Source organism: Salmo trutta, chromosome 9 (assembly GCF_901001165.1).
Source record: "Salmo trutta chromosome 9, fSalTru1.1, whole genome shotgun sequence".
Taxonomy (NCBI): Eukaryota; Metazoa; Chordata; class Actinopteri; order Salmoniformes; family Salmonidae; genus Salmo; species Salmo trutta.
In genome coordinates, this window is record NC_042965.1 from 5288799 (window position 1) to 5308611 (window position 19813).

General features: G+C 40.9%; 1 protein-coding gene across 3 annotated transcripts in view; it reads right to left on the reverse strand.

Annotated features, from left to right (window-relative positions):
* Positions 1-903: 903 nt before the first annotated feature.
* LOC115199761 (EGF-like repeat and discoidin I-like domain-containing protein 3) overlaps positions 904-19813 on the reverse strand; it is a 301549-nt gene continuing 282639 nt past the window's right edge. For all 3 annotated transcript variants that reach the window (XM_029762172.1, XM_029762171.1, XM_029762170.1), the window contains 2 exons: positions 8834-8989; positions 904-3033 (listed from right to left, as the gene is read on the reverse strand). In XM_029762172.1, the coding sequence (XP_029618032.1) occupies positions 2884-3033; positions 8834-8989 (306 nt within the window). In that variant the 3' untranslated portion in view covers positions 904-2883. The remainder of the gene's footprint in view (positions 3034-8833; positions 8990-19813) is intronic.

Genomic DNA, 19813 nt, shown 5'->3' on the forward strand with positions numbered 1-19813 from the left:
TCTGACCCACTGGAATTGTGATACAGTGAATTATAAGTGAAATAATCTGTCTGTAAACAATTGTTGGAAAAATGACTTGTCATGCACGAAGTAGATGTCTTCCCTGTGGCTCAGTTGGTAGAGCATGGTGTTTGCAACGCCAGCATGGTGTGTGCAACGCCAGGGTTGTGGGTTCAATTCCCATGGGGGGCCAGAAGAAAAAAAATGCATGATATGTATGCATTCACTATTGTAAGTTGCTCTGGATAAGAGCGTCTGCTAAAAATGACTAAAATGTAAAAAAAATGCCCTAACTGACTTGCCAAAACTATAGTTTGTTAACAAAAAATTTGTGGAGTGGTTGAAAAATGAGTTTTAATGACTCCAATCTAAGTGTATGTAAGCCTCAAACTTCAACTGTATATGGACTCAGGTGGTTGAATACTTATCTAATCAATATATATGAGTGTTTTATTTTTCATAAATCTTAAAACAATGTTTTCCACTTTGACAGAGTAGTTTGTGTTGATCATAGAAAAAAAAGACTAATACTTTTTAATCCCAATTTGTAACAGAACAAAATGTGGAAAATGTCAAAGGGTGTGAATACTTTCTGAAGGCACTGTATCTCCCCATAACCGCTCACATATAATTCAATCATTTCTGGACAATGCATATCCCCATTTGGCCTTCGAATCATGTTTTGATCTCCTGCCACAGCCAATAAAATGAAGTTGAATGTGCTACAAAGCAACTAAGCATGGCAGCCTAAGGTAAATCAATGAAGACGACACACTGCAGCACATCCACGTGAAATTAGATGCTGTGAGAAAGTAGAGCATGACCACAGAGAACAAGAGAAGAGCATTATATTATTAAAGTAGGGTAATGTGACACCTTTGCGAGCAAAAAGAAGGCAAGCCATTTGAATCACAGACATCTTTTTTATTGGTCAAACGGAAAGACCGAAAAAGCAGAATCCTTTCTCAGCTGTACACAGTCGTAGTTTCTGACTCTCTCTTCTGCAGGCGTGGACTAATTAGCATATCATTGGTACACTTTTCTATATAGCGCTTGATACTCAGACTGAGTAGACACAGAAACACAAAATTGACTTATTGGTTCCCCTTCACCAGTTAGCAAAAGTTTTACAATGCACCAATGGTGAGTGCAAGGTAAAAGAACTGTAACATAATGTTATAACTAAATGTGCCTGTGGACATGGACATATTTGATACTGTATCCCTCCTCATATGTCATGCTGACATCTCCATTGGTTAGTAACAATCCCGTTGTGTGAAAAGCGCACACAGACAGCGATCTAGAATGATCAATCAAGAAGACAACGTTATGGACACAGAAACTTCTTGACAAGATATACTCATAAATAGCTTGATCAAAAGCCAAGATATTAAAAAATTAAATAAAAACCATTATGCACAGCCAAATACATCCATTATAAAAAGTGAGTTGCATGGCATGATGCTTATGCTGTGTCCATGGATCTAAGAAATATTAGACTTTCATGATGCATGTCATGATACTTTCAAATGCAACACTGAAATACAGTGACATACTGTAACAACAACTGATAATGTTCATTGTACAGATATTTTAAATATTCAAAGTTCTTACATGTATTTATATTCTTTTGAAAACGCATGAATAGAAAGCTTTTCGTGTGATTCTGTTAATATAATTTGTGTGATAGATTTTTTTATATAATTTGATTTATTTCATTAGCATGGTAATGTCTGTACACATAAAATATTGTCAAATATTATTATTCAAAGGAGGGCTTACTCTTTGTGTGGGTATGGATGGGTGACTTCTATCCTGAGCTTTTCACATTGATTAAAAATGATATTGTAAAGGCAGAAGGAGGATTGGGCATAAGGAAACAAAAGCAAAGAAAATTAACAAAAAACTAAACAATGTATACAATTCTATAAATGTGACAATTCCAAGAAGATATCTTTCAAACACAAAATGTAAATGCTAATTAGATTTAAATAAATTAAAGATAGAAAATTCAAGAGTATTTGGACACTTCAATCAGCCAGCCCATCAACCTCTGTATCTATACTGCAGTGCCACTTTTGTCCTTGTTATTCGCCCACTAGATCACTTTTAAGATTTTGCAGTGTGTATCAGAACTATTTAGAAATGCACGTTAGAATAGATACCTACACCAAAGCAATTGCTCTTAGGGAAGGAGTTATAAATTATGTCATAATAAACTTTTAATATAATTTATGCACCATGCAATTACTTAGTGTTTTACATTTTATACAACAGCATTGAGCATTGTTATTGTATTTTATTTGCACTACAATGTCAGTGTCAGTAATGTTAAAAGCCTAGCTTGAAGAGGTGTTATAATCAAAAGTAAATATATATCTATCTGTCACTGTAGTATTTAGTTGTGAAAGTTAATTGATTTTTGGGATAGTTCCGTAATAAGTTTCAGTGGGGTTAACAATGTCCAATGAAGCATGATAGACAGGTTTCACATTTTCTTTGTTAAAAAGTGACACTGTACAATAGCTTCCAGGGCAATATGTTTAAACCACAGTGTGATTCCCCTCTCCACACTCCAGCTCCCTCCCATCAAATATGTTACCCAAGTTCATTCCAAACATGATGGGGAAAAAATCTGGAGAGGAATAAAAAGACATTGACCACAAAAATAAGAAAACAAAAAGGGACAAAACCAGGACAAGGGCAAGTTTAAAATCAAACAGCAACCCACCATAACCAAACACATATTCTTGAAAAATCCATTGGAAAATGATTTATTTTTACAGGTTGCACAGTTTATATTGAAACACTGAATCTGGGATAGATGATCCAGTATTAAAGGGGGGAGAGGGGGATAGGTGGACAGATGAGGGGGAAGGGTGGTCACTCTTCCTCTGTGCATCCCAGTAACTCTGCACGCAAAGTGATCCTTCCGTACCACGACCATGGAAGGATCCGGACAAATCGGGCGTAGATGGGCGGATCTATCACATTCTTTCTGTGCGTGTCATTGTCAAAGTTTCCTTGGAACACCTGCGAAAGGAAGGACAGTGGGAATGAGATTAAATGAATGGTGATCTTGAACACCCACACATATCTCAGCAAGCTTGTTAGTGTTTGTGAGCCTCATGATGCACAGAAGTGAGATTAGAAAGGATAGAAAGAGCTAAGGTTAGAAGAAGACGAAGAGTGATGGACATGCTGTGTAGGCTACATAATTCTGATGGTACATTTCCATAATGCTAGGAGGTATGGTCACGACCTGTGCTTTTGGCCTTGGAAAACACATGGCAGCGGAGTTAGCGACCTTTAATCCATTGCCTCACGGCAGACCATTCTTAGTGCCATAGTATCCAACAAGACCCAATAGACAGGCAATATGCAAAACAACGGCCCAGAAGCAAATTATCAATCCTATCGTTGATATGTAGTTAAACGTGCAAGCATGAAATATTCCAATATAAACAAGCATACTGGACGTATTGGGATGTATACTGTGTTGTTGATAGTTAGAAGCCTTGTGCCTAAGTGTGGTTAATCGACAGTAGAATGATATGCAATATGGGATATATGTACCTATTGGGACAGCTTAACTAAAGTCCATGATCATTTCAATTAAACAAGTGTGATTATGACTATTTAATTGGGATGTAATGGGACTCGTCATCGTCATTATGTGAAATGTAAACCAGTGGGCCGGACCCCAGCAGGTGCTGAAAACATTCTGCCATTGAGTGGTTGAAATTAGCCAACTATGACCCCTAGAAAACGTTCAACCAGAACCCTTTCAATGGAAAGTAGGCTCTCTCAGTCCTGTTCCTGGAGCACCCACCAGTGAGCAAAAACGTTTCTTACAAAATGCATTCTGATGGTCCCCAACACCAGGGATATTAAATTATGATGTTACTCTAACTGGTATGTACTGTACGTTTGGTAGGTCTGAAAAGTGAAACATTCCATTTGTGATATAGATTGACATGTTCTGCTTCATCGTGCAAAGGATTTGCGTGAAGTAATGACACTTGAACAAGCCGCAGTGCATTTCCACTCAAAGAATCCTGCTCCTTACTGAAACAAGAGAGCAGTGAGAATGCCTGCATTATCCTCCCACTGAAAGCCACTTCAGGCTGCTCAATTCCCAAATTATTCCACAAATCGCTAATACAAACGGAGCTTATTCCCCCTCTAGGGAGGGTGACGTCTCAATGGCTTTTCTGGGGCCCTGCGTATGACCAGCAATAGCTCTCATATCATGAGAGTCTGCTGCTGAGAGTTCTAGAATTACTGCAGTTCTAACTGAGCATGGTGAGTAGGGCATATAAAACCTGTCATTAGGGCCCACAGTTTTTCCCAGTCCGATCACGTGGTCAGGACAAAGCCCAAAGAGGTGCACTACGATGCAAGCAAGATCGACTCTGGGTTTTCTAAAGCTAGCCAGCTTCAGTTAGCTTCACAATCCAGCTCAGTCTTCATTAATGTTACGAAGGTGGATATTGATCGTGCAATTGCCGCATACTCAAGCCTGCTCGAGCTGGGTTGTGGACTGCGCATTCATGTTGCACGTGGCTAGTCGAACGCCAAACTCTTCATTGAGAAAATGCTGAAACATCAATCCATGGGTGAGCCAGTGGCACATTTTCATTTGTGCCGAAATAAACAAAATCAAAGTCGTCTTGCAAATTCAACAGGCTATGGCATATAAGAAGTGATTTATTTTATTACGTATCGTTAATGCTGTCTTTGGTATGCTTGTCAATTAACAAGCACTTTTTCCACACTCCTATCGATAAAATAATTGTATTAAGTCATACGAAAGTTTTACTCTGCATGAAGTTTCAAATGCATTATGTCATTGCTAAATGTGTAATGTGATACGTATTTGAACATTTTAAACCAATTACACAAAAAAAGCATTTGATTAAATTAACGGGATTAACACTTTTTCAGTTACTACACGATTCCATAAGTGTCATTTCATAGTTTTGATGTCTTCACTATTATTCTAAGATGTAGAAAATAGTAAAAATAAACAAAAACCCTTGAATGAGTAAGTGTGTCCAAACTTTAATAAACAGTATTTCTATAACTACATGCAACATATAAGTGAGTGACAGCTTGCGTGTCCCTGGTTTGCTCCCGAGTGGCACAGCGGTGTAAGGCACTGCATCTCAGTGCTAGAGGCATCACTACAGACCCTGGTGTGATACCGGGCTGTATCACAACCATCTGTGATCGTGAGTCCCATAGTGTGGCACACAATTGGCACAGTGTCGTCCGGGTTAGGGGAGGGTTTGGCCAGGGAAGGCTGTCATTGTAAAATAAGAATTTGCTCTTAACTGATTTGCCTAGTTAAATAAAGTTAAAATAAAATAAATAAATTGTTATAGTGTCCATGGGTATCTATATGCTGACAGAGGCCTCTCCTCTCTCAATCTAGTTCTAACTGCCTGCAGTCTCTGCCACACTCAGGCTCAGGAGGGGAGAGACCTGAGGAGAATATGTACAATGCTGTGCCCAGCCACACAGACAGAGACCCACACACAAATGTACACACTCTCTCGGTCTTGCGCGCAAACATGCATGCATGAATGTGCACATAAAAACACACACATACTGTACACACACACAAACACTGTACTTCAGATTTTCTCTCTCACAGACACTCATGCTTGAATCTATGGACAGAGGCAGAGACACAGACAGACGACAGAGACAGGACTCTTAGCCCAGGCCAACCTCTCCGAGACTGTGGCGTGACAGGAAAAGTCTCTGGAGTCCGGAAGCCTAATGTGTCCTCTAGCATTAATCACCTGCTCCACTCGACTGAGAGGCGGAAACACCTTGAAAAGTCCTATATCTGGAAAGCTCCTCGCAGCTCTGTGCTGGGACACACTGATTAATATCCCCCCAGGCCTTGCTCTAAAATATGCAGTAGAACCTGAGTAAGGATAATAGGACATAGGATGTTTTGATAGGATGCTTTGTTTGTGGATTGCATATTTTATTGTTTTACTACCTATGAATAGCATCATTATAGTATCACTGTATTCTCAGTCTGTACTCTTTTATGGCCACAAATCCTGAGATTTGAGACTATAGATTTCAACACGAAGGTTGCTATGATCTTGACAGCGTATATTTTATCACTTTTCTCTCGGCCCTGCCAGGATTGCCAAACGTTTGGAATTCTTCCAGTACTTAAAATTGAGATTGCTTGGCTGAAACTCACACTCAGTAAGCGTTGGCCCACATCCAAAGATCATCTTGTGGTTGAAATTATAAACTCCTCAAGCGAGGCATTTGAGCGGCGGATGGAGAAGTGTTTTCAGGTATGGGCCGCTAAACTGAAGATGTATTTGTACATGTTGGCATAAATTGATGTGTGCCCATTGGAGGGTGATATGTGTCGTAACAAGCCACCATCATATATACAGTGACTTCGGAAAGTATTCAGACCCCTTGACTTATTCCACATTTTATTACGTTAGTCTTATTTCTAAAATGTATTAAATGAAACATTTTCCTCATCAATCTACACACAATACACTATAATGACAAAACAAAGTTTAGAAATGTTAGCAAATGTATAAAAAATGTAAAACAGAAATACCTTATTTACATAAGTATTCAGACCCTTTGCTATGAGACTCAAAATTGAGCTCAGGTGCATCCTGTTTCCATTGATCATCCTTGAGATTTTTCTACAACTTGAATGGAGTCCACCTGTGGTAAATTCAACAGATTCAACATCATTTCGAAAGGCACACACCTGTCTATGAGGTCAAAGGAATTGTCAGAGACAGGATTGTGTTCAGGCACAGAACTGAGGAAGGGTACAATATTTTTTTGTAGCATTGAAGGTCCCCAAGAACACAGTGGCCTCCATCATTCTTAAACGGAAGACCTTTGGACTCACTAAGACTCTTCCTAGAGCTGGCCGCCCTGCCAAACTGAGTAATCGGAGGAGAAGAGCCTTGGTCAGGGAGGTGACAAAGAACCCGATGGTCACTCTGACAGAGCTCCAGAGTTCCTCTGTGGAGACTGGAGAACCTTCCTGAAGGACAACCATCTCTGCCACACTTCACCAATCAGGCCTTTATGGTAGAGTGGCCAGACAGAAGCCAATCCTCTGTAAAAGGCACATGACATTCTGCTTGGAGTTTGCCAAGAGGCACCTAAAGACTATCAGACTACGGGAAACAAGTTTATTGGTGTCATCAGACCAGAGAATTACATTATTGGCCTGAATGCCAAGCGACATGTAAGTATAGTGGTGGCAACATCATCCTGTGGGGATGTTTTTCAGCGGCAGGGAATGGGAGACTAGTCAGGATCGAGGGAAAGATGAACGGAGCAAAGTATAGAAAGATCTTTGATGAAAACCTGCTTCAGAGTGCTCAGGACCTAGACTGGGCGAACGTACACCTTCCAACAGGACAACGACCCTAAGCACACAGCCAAGTCAACACAGGAGTGGCTTTGGGACAAGCCTCTGAATGTCCTTGAGTGGCCCAGCCAGAGCCTGGACTTGAAACTGATTGAATCATCTCTGGAGAGACCTGAAAATGGCTGTGCAGCAATGCTCCCCATCCAACCTGACAGAGCTTGAGAGCATCTGCAGAGAGGAATGTTAGAAACTCCCCAAATACAGGTGTGCCAAGTTTGTAGCGTCATACCCAAGAAGACTCAAGGCTGTAATCGCTGCCAAAAGTGTTTTCAACACTTGGATTTTGTTTTGTCATGATGGGGTATTGTGTGTAGATTGAAACCCCCCCCCCCCCCCCCGATTTAATCCATTTTAGAATAAGGCTGTAACGTAACAAAATGTGGAAAAAGTAAAGGGGACTGAATACTTTCCGAAGACACTGTATATATTAGAATCTTTATCTTCACCCTGCTCCACATATGAAAAGAGACAGCAATTTACTGTATTAAACTAATTTGATCACTTGTCATATGCTAATTTTGTGGATTCATGCTTCTGGGAGAATCTAGTTCACTATAGCCTGTTAAAGAGAGAATGAAAGCTGCCAGTGTGCTTTAAAGGCTTGCATAAATCAAGAGATCTGTGTGTGTGTGTGTTTAGGTGTATGTGTAGGTGTGTTTCCTCCCAGGTTAGCCCTGCTCTGACCATCATCAGCAAAAGCTCCAGGAAATCCTTATCGTTAAACAACCCAGCGAGAGTAGCAAAGTAAACAGGTCTCCTCTAAAAGAACAGGCCCAGTAGTGCTGCTGCTCTCCTGACAGCAGAGTGTTGTCACAGCCTCCTTCCCTTTCCGTTAGCTGGCGTGGGCGATTGGAATGGTCACATGTACTCTGGTGAAGGACCGTAAACACAATTTCAGGCAGCATGCCGACCAGGACTGCTAGACAACGTGCCCTTATCTGATCCAGGAGCCAAGAGAAAGTCAGAGAGAGGCCTCAGCAAGCTGTGCTGGAGACTGAGATGGGAAGATGCAGTGCTAACGATGAGCGATGAGACTGGGTCCGAGCTTGACAACGATAAGCAGCACAATACATTTCTCCATTCATTCTGTCAATTGTTGTTTTGTGTTTGATTGTTTGTTTTAGCATTTATTGTCTTTTTTCTCCTCGCTGTGCTTTTCCCAATCACTCACTTTTTCATTCAATTGGATTCAATTCTTGGTTGCAAAATTAACATTTCTATTTGTATTCATTTGGGATTTTACTGCATATCAAAATAGTGTTGGCCTTTTACATCTACTAATATTATGCTTGAGTTTTGGTGGATACTGTTCCTTCCACTACTGATGGCATGCAGGGTTTGGGTTACATGTTAAGCAGTACTGTTAATGGAGTGAGGATGGCTCACCTTGTCCTTCCTCTGTTTTTCATCTTGATATACGAGCCACCTCTCTCCATCGTTGCTGTAGGCCACCTTGTAGGAGCCGACGAACTGGACATGGCCAAAGTCCTTGGCCCCCTGGGTGATGATGCCGGTGACTTTAGTAGGCAGGAGCATGTCAACCTGAGAGAGACAGAGAGAGTGTGGTGGGTGAGGGAGAGGGATAGAAACAGAGAAAAACTTTCCTTTATCACCTCCGACTCAGCTAAACGAAAGTGTCAGAGATGCTCAGTTCTCGCCAAGTTCAATTATTTAGAGCTAACACAACAGTGCAGGTTTCTAACTAGCGTGTACAGAATGCACCGTTACTATCGGCTTCACTATTACCAAGCCCATGCAGGATTCCATGCAATGAAGTCAATGGATTGTCAGGGTTAGCTTCCCTATATTTATTCTCTGTTAATTATGCTCAATGAGTAATGTATGGGAATTCATACTGCAGAAAATTACAAATAATTTGAACCTAAAGTGGAAGAACCTGAGAGCAGTGCATGATGAGATGGGTTTCCGTGGAGCATAAAACTGTGCATTTATGGAGATCAAGCGAGATGTCTGAGCAGAATTATGAGCGTTTTTGGTTCATCTTTTATAATTGAGCATGAATCAGCATAGCTTTGAATCAGAAGAGAAAAACAACCCAATATGTGCATGTAGAATGCCTAATCATCCCAGGCTGCATCCCAAAGAGGAACCCGGGTGAAAAACACAAATTGTCCATTCTGTCGAAGATACTGTAACATCCTTTGAATCCCTTTCACATGTTAACAAAAAGGTCACTTAAATTCATGGCTTGAGGATCAAAGGCTTCATTCATAGCTCATGAATATAAAACGCATGACTGGCATCAGGGAATGTTTTACACACAACATGGCAACCATGACATAGTTTGAAACCATAACCACAAATGATCCAGAAGTCTGCTTTTGATTTGGCTCAATGTCAATAACACCATGACGGTACAGTAACTGTCTTGCTAGATCCATGCACACCAATCCCCTTCATGGGGCGGAGAGAGAGAGGAGAGAGAGAGAGAGAGAGAGAGAGATTTACAATACACAGGAGCCCATATATCATCCTACATTTCTGAATTTAATTAAACTCAACCCATGAATTTTAATTGGCCACACCCCACAGGAAGCAGAATTTGAAATGAATTTGAATTGAAGGAAGTATAATTTCATTCAAAGCAATTCAACTGATACATGAAAGTCTCATTCATTTGACAAATCTTTCATCAAAGGATCTGCCACTTATTACCGCAAAGATTATACATACCATTTCAAATATTAGTTGGATTATAACTCAAAGATTGTCATCAAATGTTAGATTGCTCCCTTTCATATTGCAGTGTTTGATCTGCAGTAAAACAATTATAAATTATTACAGACAACCCACAACATGTTCTTACAATATTTATGAGAGTATTGGTAACCATACACAATGTAAAAATAAACATGTGTATACAGTAGTGATGTGTAGAATAAATAAGCCATTTGAATTTCATGGAACTTAATTAAAATCTACTTTCTTTAAATCAAATTCAATTCCCTGTGGGGTGTGGCCAATACAAATTCAAGATCTAAATTGGAATCAAAGAACAATTTACAACTCAATTCAGAATTGAACCCAAGCCTGCTATACAGAACGTGGTAAATGTGGGCCAAAACACAGAGGCTTCTCGCTCTCTCATGTTCTCAAGACCCTCGCCTGACTCTAATGTTACTGTACATCATCCCATACATTATATTACTATGCATTGCAACACATTACAACATATCATAAAGCATTACATGCACAAACACAGCACACAAACATGCCTCACTATGGCACGTGGTGCACATGAGCCCACATCTCCACAACATCTGTCATGAGGCCAGGAGATTGCTCCTGAGCTGGTCTTCAGTCCTGTTCTGACAGACTTTCTCCAGGGATTCAAAGAGGTTTTCACTGTAGACATCTGTTTGGAGGAGCAGGCAGGCTCAGGCCTGGGTCCCTAACTTATAGGGAGCCAAAGACACGGCTTGCTGTCAATCTTTCTGTGCTCTTATAGAACAAGAGTTATGTGATATGGAGTAAGCAGCCAGCTCTTGGGGTTCTGAAAACAACATAAAAAGGGTTGGCTCTCTGAGGCAGTATGTTAGTTGAACAGCTATGGTCCTAATTTAAAATCTTGGTACAAGGGCACTTTACCATGATGTCATGTAGGTAATCATACACATTGGCTTACATTGTTTTCTATTAAAACAGAGATACCTCCTTCAAAACCGGTCCTGTACAGATGCTTCACCCCTTTGTTTAATGAAGTGTTCATGTCTGTTTTGGGAGGGGGGGACATAAAAATGGGGCTTTAAATAACCTCTCTTTTATAATTACAGTAATTGCAAACTGCCTTATGCATGAAGGGACACTAAAGGAATGGGAGAGGCTGTTGCTGCTTCAGGGAAAAGGAATGACACATTGCATTGTGAGGCTCGATTACCCTCCAAGCAGAGCACAGCGTAGAGGTAGTCTCATTCTGGCCAACCTGTCGAGTCTGCCACCAAAACAAAGGCACGCTTGAAGGGGAACCTGTATTTGCGGTCATAGGTAGCAGTCAAAAAAGACGACCGCCCCTGGCACAGTCAGCTCCCAACACTTTGATGCCCCAAACTGATTTAAAGGGCGAGATAAGCTTGTTAGAGCCAAGCGTCCCCAAAAACCCACCTTCCAACACACTTAACCCTGGCACACCGGGGGCTTTGAAGTCTTAGCGGCAACCTCTGGATCCTCGTGACACACAGGCACAAAAAATATATCACAGCATTCCTTTCTTTCTCTCACTCCTTCTCCTCGGGTGAGTGGAAGTCGATACAAACAACACCTCAAAGAGTCCCAACCCCCCTCCTCCTCGCTCACCCCATCCCGTTCTCCTCCATCACCGTCTGTTTCCCCCATCAGTGGAAACATTCATAACATTTGGCAGAATTAATTATCCCTGCATGGTGCTTCAAGGCGACACATGCATGTGTTTCTGCGGGACAAATAGGGAAAGAGAAAATAAACTCAAAAAGAGGAGAGAGAAACCCCCCCATCTACTCATTGAGATGAGAGTTTGCGTGTAACGCCCATGTCCATATTTGAAGTGCTGGTTTTGTCAGAGGGGTGAAAAGAGTGTGAGGCTGCTGTAAAGGAATACAATTATCCCCTCTACTACTCCACACTGTATACATACATAGCACCCAGCTCCCTCTAGCTGAGCTAATTTAATTGTATGTGTTGAAGACTCATTTAATCTACACTTCTCATATAACCTCACCCAATTTCTAGACTGCTGGAAGTGTGTGTGTGTGTGTGTGTGTGTGTGTGTGTGTGTGTGTGTGTGTGTGTGTGTGTGTGTGTGTGTGTGGTGTACACAGGGCAAACGGCAGGAGCCGGGGTAGTGTACTGTAAGTACAGCTCACACAGGTATATGGACTCAACAGGATGATATGACGGCCCATCAATCCCACGATGGGGCCGCCATCATTAAAGCTTAAAGCAGAGGTGTGAGAAGGAATAGGTCAAATCCCATGGTTTTTCCGAACGTGGCATCTGTGCTCAGAAAACTGGATAGAAATGTATCTTATTGTATCTTAGCAGGGGGGCCCTGTATTTGAATAAAACATCACAGTATCGAGACATGCAAACATAATGCTTTTGAGATGCATCATTATGATGGGAGAAAAAAAAAGTGCACGTTTCAATATGCCAACTGTTTGAGGCAATACAGATCCAGACCTATCAGTACCCTTGCATCAGTTAGAAAAAGAACCAAGCATGTTCTAGAATACCACCTTAAAGAATTTAACAGGTCAAACCACATGCTCTGGGAAAGCCTTTTGAACATGTGGTCATGTCGAGCCTTAAGCCTGTTGATTGGATATTCACAGTCTTGATTCTAACTCCAGGCAGCACTCAGGCCTGCCCAACTGGGAGACACCGCGTGAGAATATAAGAGTGAAACACCTAAAGCACACGCATGCACACACACAATCCCAACTCCTTTCATGACTACCGTTTCCACTTGAGGTGGCGAGATGTCAAATCACATAAGGCGTCTGCTGAGCACTGACATGGCGGAATGTGGGTTCTGTCCAGTTAGAAGTGTGGACACCTCTGTTACCTTGGGGCCTAACTCACAGCGGAGATACGGTCACAAACTAAAAAGTCTCTGTACTGGCTGTATCAGCGTGAGACCAGCCAGCCACTGCCAGGATGAGCTAAATGCCAAACATGCAAAAACAGCACTTCCTGCTCACTCTGCTATCGACCAGAGCGAAATGCTTTTAAATGTTCCACGTCACCTTGCCCTCCTAGAGCAAAGGTCTAATGACAGTTGCAGTTGTGGCGTGTACTGAATCCACTTTTGGAAAAAAGTAATGTCAAGTGTTGAGTAGAAACACTTGGCTATGTTTAAAAAAATTATGAAGAAATATTGTTGACAGCTTCCCCTGCTGGTAAGACTGGTCCAAAGTGAGCTAATAAAAGTGTGCATCTTTAAACCAGACTGGTAGTCTTTAGCATTACAGTAACAGTGAATCCATCCCTCTTGCAAAGATTGCGTCATCATCCCCTTTTTTTGAGGAAGACGACTGATTCAATATTTTATGAATCAAATGTTTTTTTTGTGTGTGTTAAAAACAGTTAAATGAAAATGTCTATCACATTACACATTTTGACAGGATGCATTTTGAAAGTTCAAGCACAGTAAAACTTTTGTAAAACTTAATACAATTCTATTATCGAGAGGAGTGGGAAGAAAGGTGCTTGTGCATTGATAAGCGCACCAAAGCACATCAAAGACGGCATTAACGATAAGTAATAAAAGACGGCACTTCTAACACGCCATAACCTGCTGAAATTGCAAGATAACTTTTCTTTCATGTTGATTTCAGCTAAAATGAAAATGTGGCATTGTCTCAATGAATAGCTCGACTAGCCATGTGTGACATGCACGCACAGTTGAAAGCCTGTTTGACTTAGCGGCAGCTGCATGATCAATATCCACCTTCGTAGTATGGATGAAGCCTAAACTGGAATTTGAAGCTGACTGAAGCTGACTAGCTTTATAAAATCCTGAGTAGATCTAGCTTCCATCGTAGTATACCCCACTGGTGCTGCCAATTAGGGTGATTGTCAGTCAGTATCCCAGCTGGCAAGCCATGAGGCTGCTGGGTTTGTTTCCTGGCCATGAGGCCTTTCGTTAGTTTTTTAGGTTTTAGTTTTGAAATGCCTTGTGTTTTTCCTTTTTGTACATATTTATGTTTCTTCACCATCTTAACAAATAATAATCCACTTGGACTGGCCGTCCAAGAGGTCAAGTGGTAGCGGGACCAGAATTCGTAAATTGCTGTCTCCTGGTTGGTCATCCAACACGGTCCTCAAACACGGTTCTCACATAAATGCACACAATCATTCAGGTAACAGACCGTGTAACTAGGCCTAGGACAACTAGACAAAGCGATTGCATCAATATTGATAGGCTAGTTCATCGGTTTCGTAACATCACTTCCTCCTACCCTCCCTCCTTTCTTCCCCTGAGTAAAGCACACTTGCATAAATAACCCCGTTTCCATATTTTTCCAGAATAACTATTTTGTTTGTTAAACTTTGACATTTGAGGGGAAAAAAATCAAAAACATGGCAGTGTAAAACTGTTGAGTGCCTGTGAGGAGAGGCTACTGTAAGAGAGAAAACTGCTCTCTGAATTTGACACAGCACATACAGTTGAAAAAACTTTGCAGCTTTTCATTTAGTGGGAGCCTTTTTTCCCATACACAATTTAAACCTGTAGGCCCAAGCTAAGTGCTTAAGAAGAAGACAAGCATAAATTCACCTGCATGCCAAAAATTAAGAGATGATATATATTACAAAGAGATTATAAAAACACATTTATGGAGGACAATCAATTTCCCCCAAAAAAGCTTAGTCAAATCCAGTTAATAGAAAATGTTAAATTTCATCTAATTTAAACATCCTTGTGGAATAAAAATGCCATACTATGTATCTATCGATGGGGTGGAAATAGGCTCTGCTTGTCTACTTAACTCAAATCAAATGGGGGAAGAAAACGGCCAGAAAATCAACCATGCCGACAGATCATTTAAAAGGTATAACAGTGTGGAAAGCCTCCATTGATTCATTGTGTCGTGTCCGATATCTGTTGGAGAGGAGAGAGGCACTCTGATCCACACGTGACAATCCGTGGGGTGCATCCCAATAATACCTCCTTTCTCTTGAAGTGTGCACTCGTTCACTCTTTCCCACAAATCTAAAAGCATTGGATTGGTGCAGGATGAAAAGAAGTTTCTCTATATCGATTATTGGGACGCATCCATGGTCTTACCACAGCAGAGAGGACGCTGGGAATTACATCCACTGTGATTCCCATGAACAGCATTCACGTTGGATTTAGCGGGTGGCAGGGTTAACACTTTCAGATCAGGTGCAGAGTAGTTTGTCTGTGTTCTGTTTTCTTCTAGTATACTTGGTGATGTTAAAAATAACTGCATTCCCTGCAGTCTCAGCAGCAGCACTTTCTCATGATGTTTATCAAAGCAGTCATTCCACATATTCAATTGACAGATAGCCTAGTGGTCAAGCCATTGGGCCCATAACTGAAAGGTTGCTGGTTTGAATCCATGAGCTGACTAGGTCAAAAATTGTCAATGTGCCCTTGAGCAATGCACTTTACCCTAATTGCACTGGCTAAGAGTGTCTGCTAAATCAGGGGATCAAAGTATTACACTCAGGCCCCCTTTCCAGCATTGAGGAGCAAGCACTGTTTACACCCCTCTTGATGGTGGAGAGAACATTTTGCAGTGTTAAAGCTTATTTACTGCAAATCTACACATTTTGTCAAGGGGTGCAGAGAAGACATCCGTTTAAAGCTAATTTTCAGCAATTCTACACATTTGCCATGTCTTGTGTGTGTTCATGTGATATTTGAGTGACTCAAACATTACAACAAAATCTTTGGGCTAAAAAAACGACATGACATGGGCTAGTTGATCTGGACATTTCTGACGAGTAATAAATAGCTTTCTGGTCTGCAATGACTGACATGTCAAGAAGGAAACTGATGATTCACTAACCAATTTGAAATTGCACCTTGTGCATTCTACTATTACCACTTCAAGGGTAAGTTCGGTAAAAAAAAGATTGAGATATATAAATACACACAGTTGAAGACGGAAGTTTACATACACCTTAGCCAAATACATTTAAACTCAGTTTTTCACAATTCCTGACATTTAATCCTTGTAAAAATTCCCTGTTTTAGGTCAGTTAGGATCACCAGTTATTTTAAGAATGTGAAATGTCAGAATAATAGTAGGGAGAATGATTTTTATTTCAGCTTTTATTTCTTTCATCACATTCCCAGTGAGTCAGAAGTTTACATACACTCAATTAGTATTTGGTAGCATTGCCTTTAAATTGTTTAACTTGGGTCAAATATTTTGGGTAGCCTTCCACAAGCTTCCCACAATAAGTTGGGTGAATTTTGTCAGATTCCTCCAGACAGAGCTGGTGTAACTGAGTCAGGTTTGTAGGCCACCTTGCTTGCACACGCTTCTTCAGTACTGCCCACACATTTTCTATAGGATTGAGGTCAGGGCTTTGTGACTCCAATACCTTGACTTTGTTGTCCTTAAGCCATTTTGCCACAACTTTGGAAGTATGCTTGGGGTCATTGTCCATTTGGAAGACCCATTTGCAACCAAGCTTTAACTTCCTGACTGATGTCTTGAGATGTTGCTTCAATATATCCACAATTTTCCTCATGTTGCCATCTATTTAGTGAAGTGCACCAGTCCCTCCTGCAGCAAAACACCCCCACAACATGATGCTGCCACCACTGTGCTTCACGGTTGGAATGGTGTTCTTCGGCTTGCAAGCATCCCCCTTTTTCCTCTAAACATAATGATGGTCATTATGGCCGAACAGTTCTATTTTCATTTCATCAGACCAGAGGACATATCTCCAAAAAGTACAATATTTTCCCCCATGTGCAGTTGCATACCATAGTCTGTTTTTTTATGGCGGTTTTGGAGCAATGGCTTCTTCCTTGCTGAGCGGCCTTTCAGGTTATGTCAATATAGGACTCGTTTTACTGTGGATATAAATAGTTTTGTACCTGTTTCCTCCAGCATCTTCACAAGGTCCTTTGCTGTTGTTCTGGGATTGATTTGCACTTTTCCCACCAAAGTACGTTCATCTCTAGGGGACAGAACGCGTCTCCTTCCTGAGCGGTATGACGGCTGCGTGGTCCCATGGTGTTTATACTTGCATACTATTGTTTGTACAGATCAACGTGGTACCTGCAGGCGTTTGGAAATTGCTCCCAAGGATGAACCAGACTTGTGGAGGTCTACAATTTTTTTTTGAGTTCTCGGCTGATTTCTTTTGATTTTCCCATGATGTCAAGCAAAGAAGCACTGAGCTGGAAGGAAGGCCTTAAAATACATCCACAGGTACACCTCCAATTGACTCAAATGATTTCAATTAGCCTATCAGAAGCTTCTAAAGCCATGACATCATTTTCTGGAATTTTCCAACCTCTTTAAAGGCACAGTCAACGTAGTGTATTTAAACTTCTGACCCACTGAAATTGTGATATAGTGAATTATAAGTGAAATGATCTGTCTATAAACAATTACTTGTGTCATGCACAAAGTAGATGTCCTAACCAACTTGCCAAAACTATAGTTTGTTAACAAGAAATTTGTGGAGTGGTTGAAAAACGAGTTTTAATGACTCCAACCTAAGTTTATGTAAACTTCCGACTTCAACTATATATGAACAGTATTTGAATCAAGCATGCACAAACGCAAACACACACACACAGGCATGCATGTACTAGTGGAGAGTTATGGAAATCCCCCAAGAGTTTACCAAGAAAAAAATAAATGTTTATCTCTTGTCTCTCTGTGTTTCATATTTGTCCTTATATTCGCAAGAGGCTGAATGTTTCTCACCGCAGAAAGCATCTGAGCGAGCGAAACAGCGCCCCTCTTTCTTTTTATGTGTAACCCATCGATATAATGCTGTTTGGTCAAAAAGAGTATGCCATTGTTGCTGCCCGTAGCATTGAATACAAGGGAAGTCAGTGAGCATTTGGCATCCCTTGATAAAACATTTAAATAATAATAGCCAATCTGCATTGAGCTAAACTGAGTGGGAAAAAAAGTGTCAATGGATGCCAGTTTGGATTTGGCTTCACACCAATCACATTACGCAAAACATAATTTACAAAAACCAACTTGAATTTTTCCATCTCGTTGTGTAGTTGTCGTCGGGTGGCTGGCTATATAGCTGGCAAAAATCTTCCCTTTCCTAAATTAGCCATAGATGGAGAAAAGGATTTGGGGACTCCTGGTTTTACTTAATTCTCCGTACTGGCCAATGATTACAACGGCGATTCTGATCCAAGCATAAATTCATACATTGTGAGGAGGATGTCATAGGAGTTTCTCTACAAGTAGGGTGAGTCAACATGCATTTTCTACTTGCGCGTACACACACACACCAGTTCCATGGACAGCTACATCAGATTTAGCTTACTTTGATTGGAATAAATCATTTTGGGTATAATTTAGTTCTCACTGTTAGACTAAGCATAGGTGAAGCTCAGTTGGTAGAGCATGGCACTTGCAACGCCAGGGTTGTGGTTCCGATTCCCACCGGGGAACTGTACAAACAAGTATGAAAATGTATGCACTCACTATTTTAAGTCGCGCTGGATGAGAGTGTCTGCTAATATGTAAAATGTGATTTTCTGAAGCTGAAATTGTGTTGGAATAGTGGAGACTTCTTTTCGACTTGTGGAAACTCTGTGGTTCTAAATTAATGGTTGTTTAGTAGTCCGGAAATTTTGGAAACATTAACTTGCTTGACCAAATTGAAGGCCGTGTAACTGTTTGCTACATGCAATATGCTTTGTGGACTTCACCGGACAGATGTTGCTCTCCGGTTTTGTGATGAAACAAAGGTGTGGTTGAATTGATTCTGCCACTGTGTCTTATTGTCTCGGCCTTAGGCCTATATATCATGATGGCAAGGCATATGGAATAATAGGTTATAGAGCAAACAATGCAATTATCACTACACATAGTTTGTAAAAGGGCTTTTATTTCCTGGCTTGGCTTCCCCAGTGATTTTACTCATGCACCGCTACTGGCATGCACACATGCACACACCCATGCACACAAGGCATCTGTGAGACGATTACCTAATTATGAAAAAGGTCTGCTCACAAACACAAACTGTGAACACCACTCATATGTCACGAGTCAATAATCAGTTTTCTACTGTGTTGCTCTCTTACTTACAATGGGCCGCTCCAAATGAATCATAGTAGCTGTATCATCATATATGTGACTGACAAGGTCAATCTACTTTTGTATTTTCAATAAGAATCTCTGATAAAAAAAAAAAGAAGTCAAGCAATGAGATGAGCACATGGATACAGTATTTATTGGAGTGGGAGTTTGGTTTAGACATGAAACAGCCAGATACACATGCAGAACACATACAAGACAATCTGGGCGGCCCTGATTTGAGTCGAGGCGCCTTCAATCTCTACATTCCTCCAGATCCCTCAGATTAAGGCAAACTCTGCTGGAAACTCATGAATCAATAATTCAGATCAAAAAAGATTCAATCACCCAACATCAGCTGAGAGAAAAAAGAAACAGTGCGATGTGGCCGACGTGCGCTAGAAGATAAGATGAAATAGAAGAGGTATAGCATTGTCCAGGTTCAAAGGAGGGCTGTTTATTTAAAGATGGAATGGGGACAATACAAAGCATTCCATTGAAACAGGGAGGCAGATGGATCTAGTGTCCCCACAGTAACTTAATTTGGAGTTTAATTGAATTAGCATGCTAGCTGCAGGGAAAGTGCATAAAATAGAGCAAAGTAAGGGCC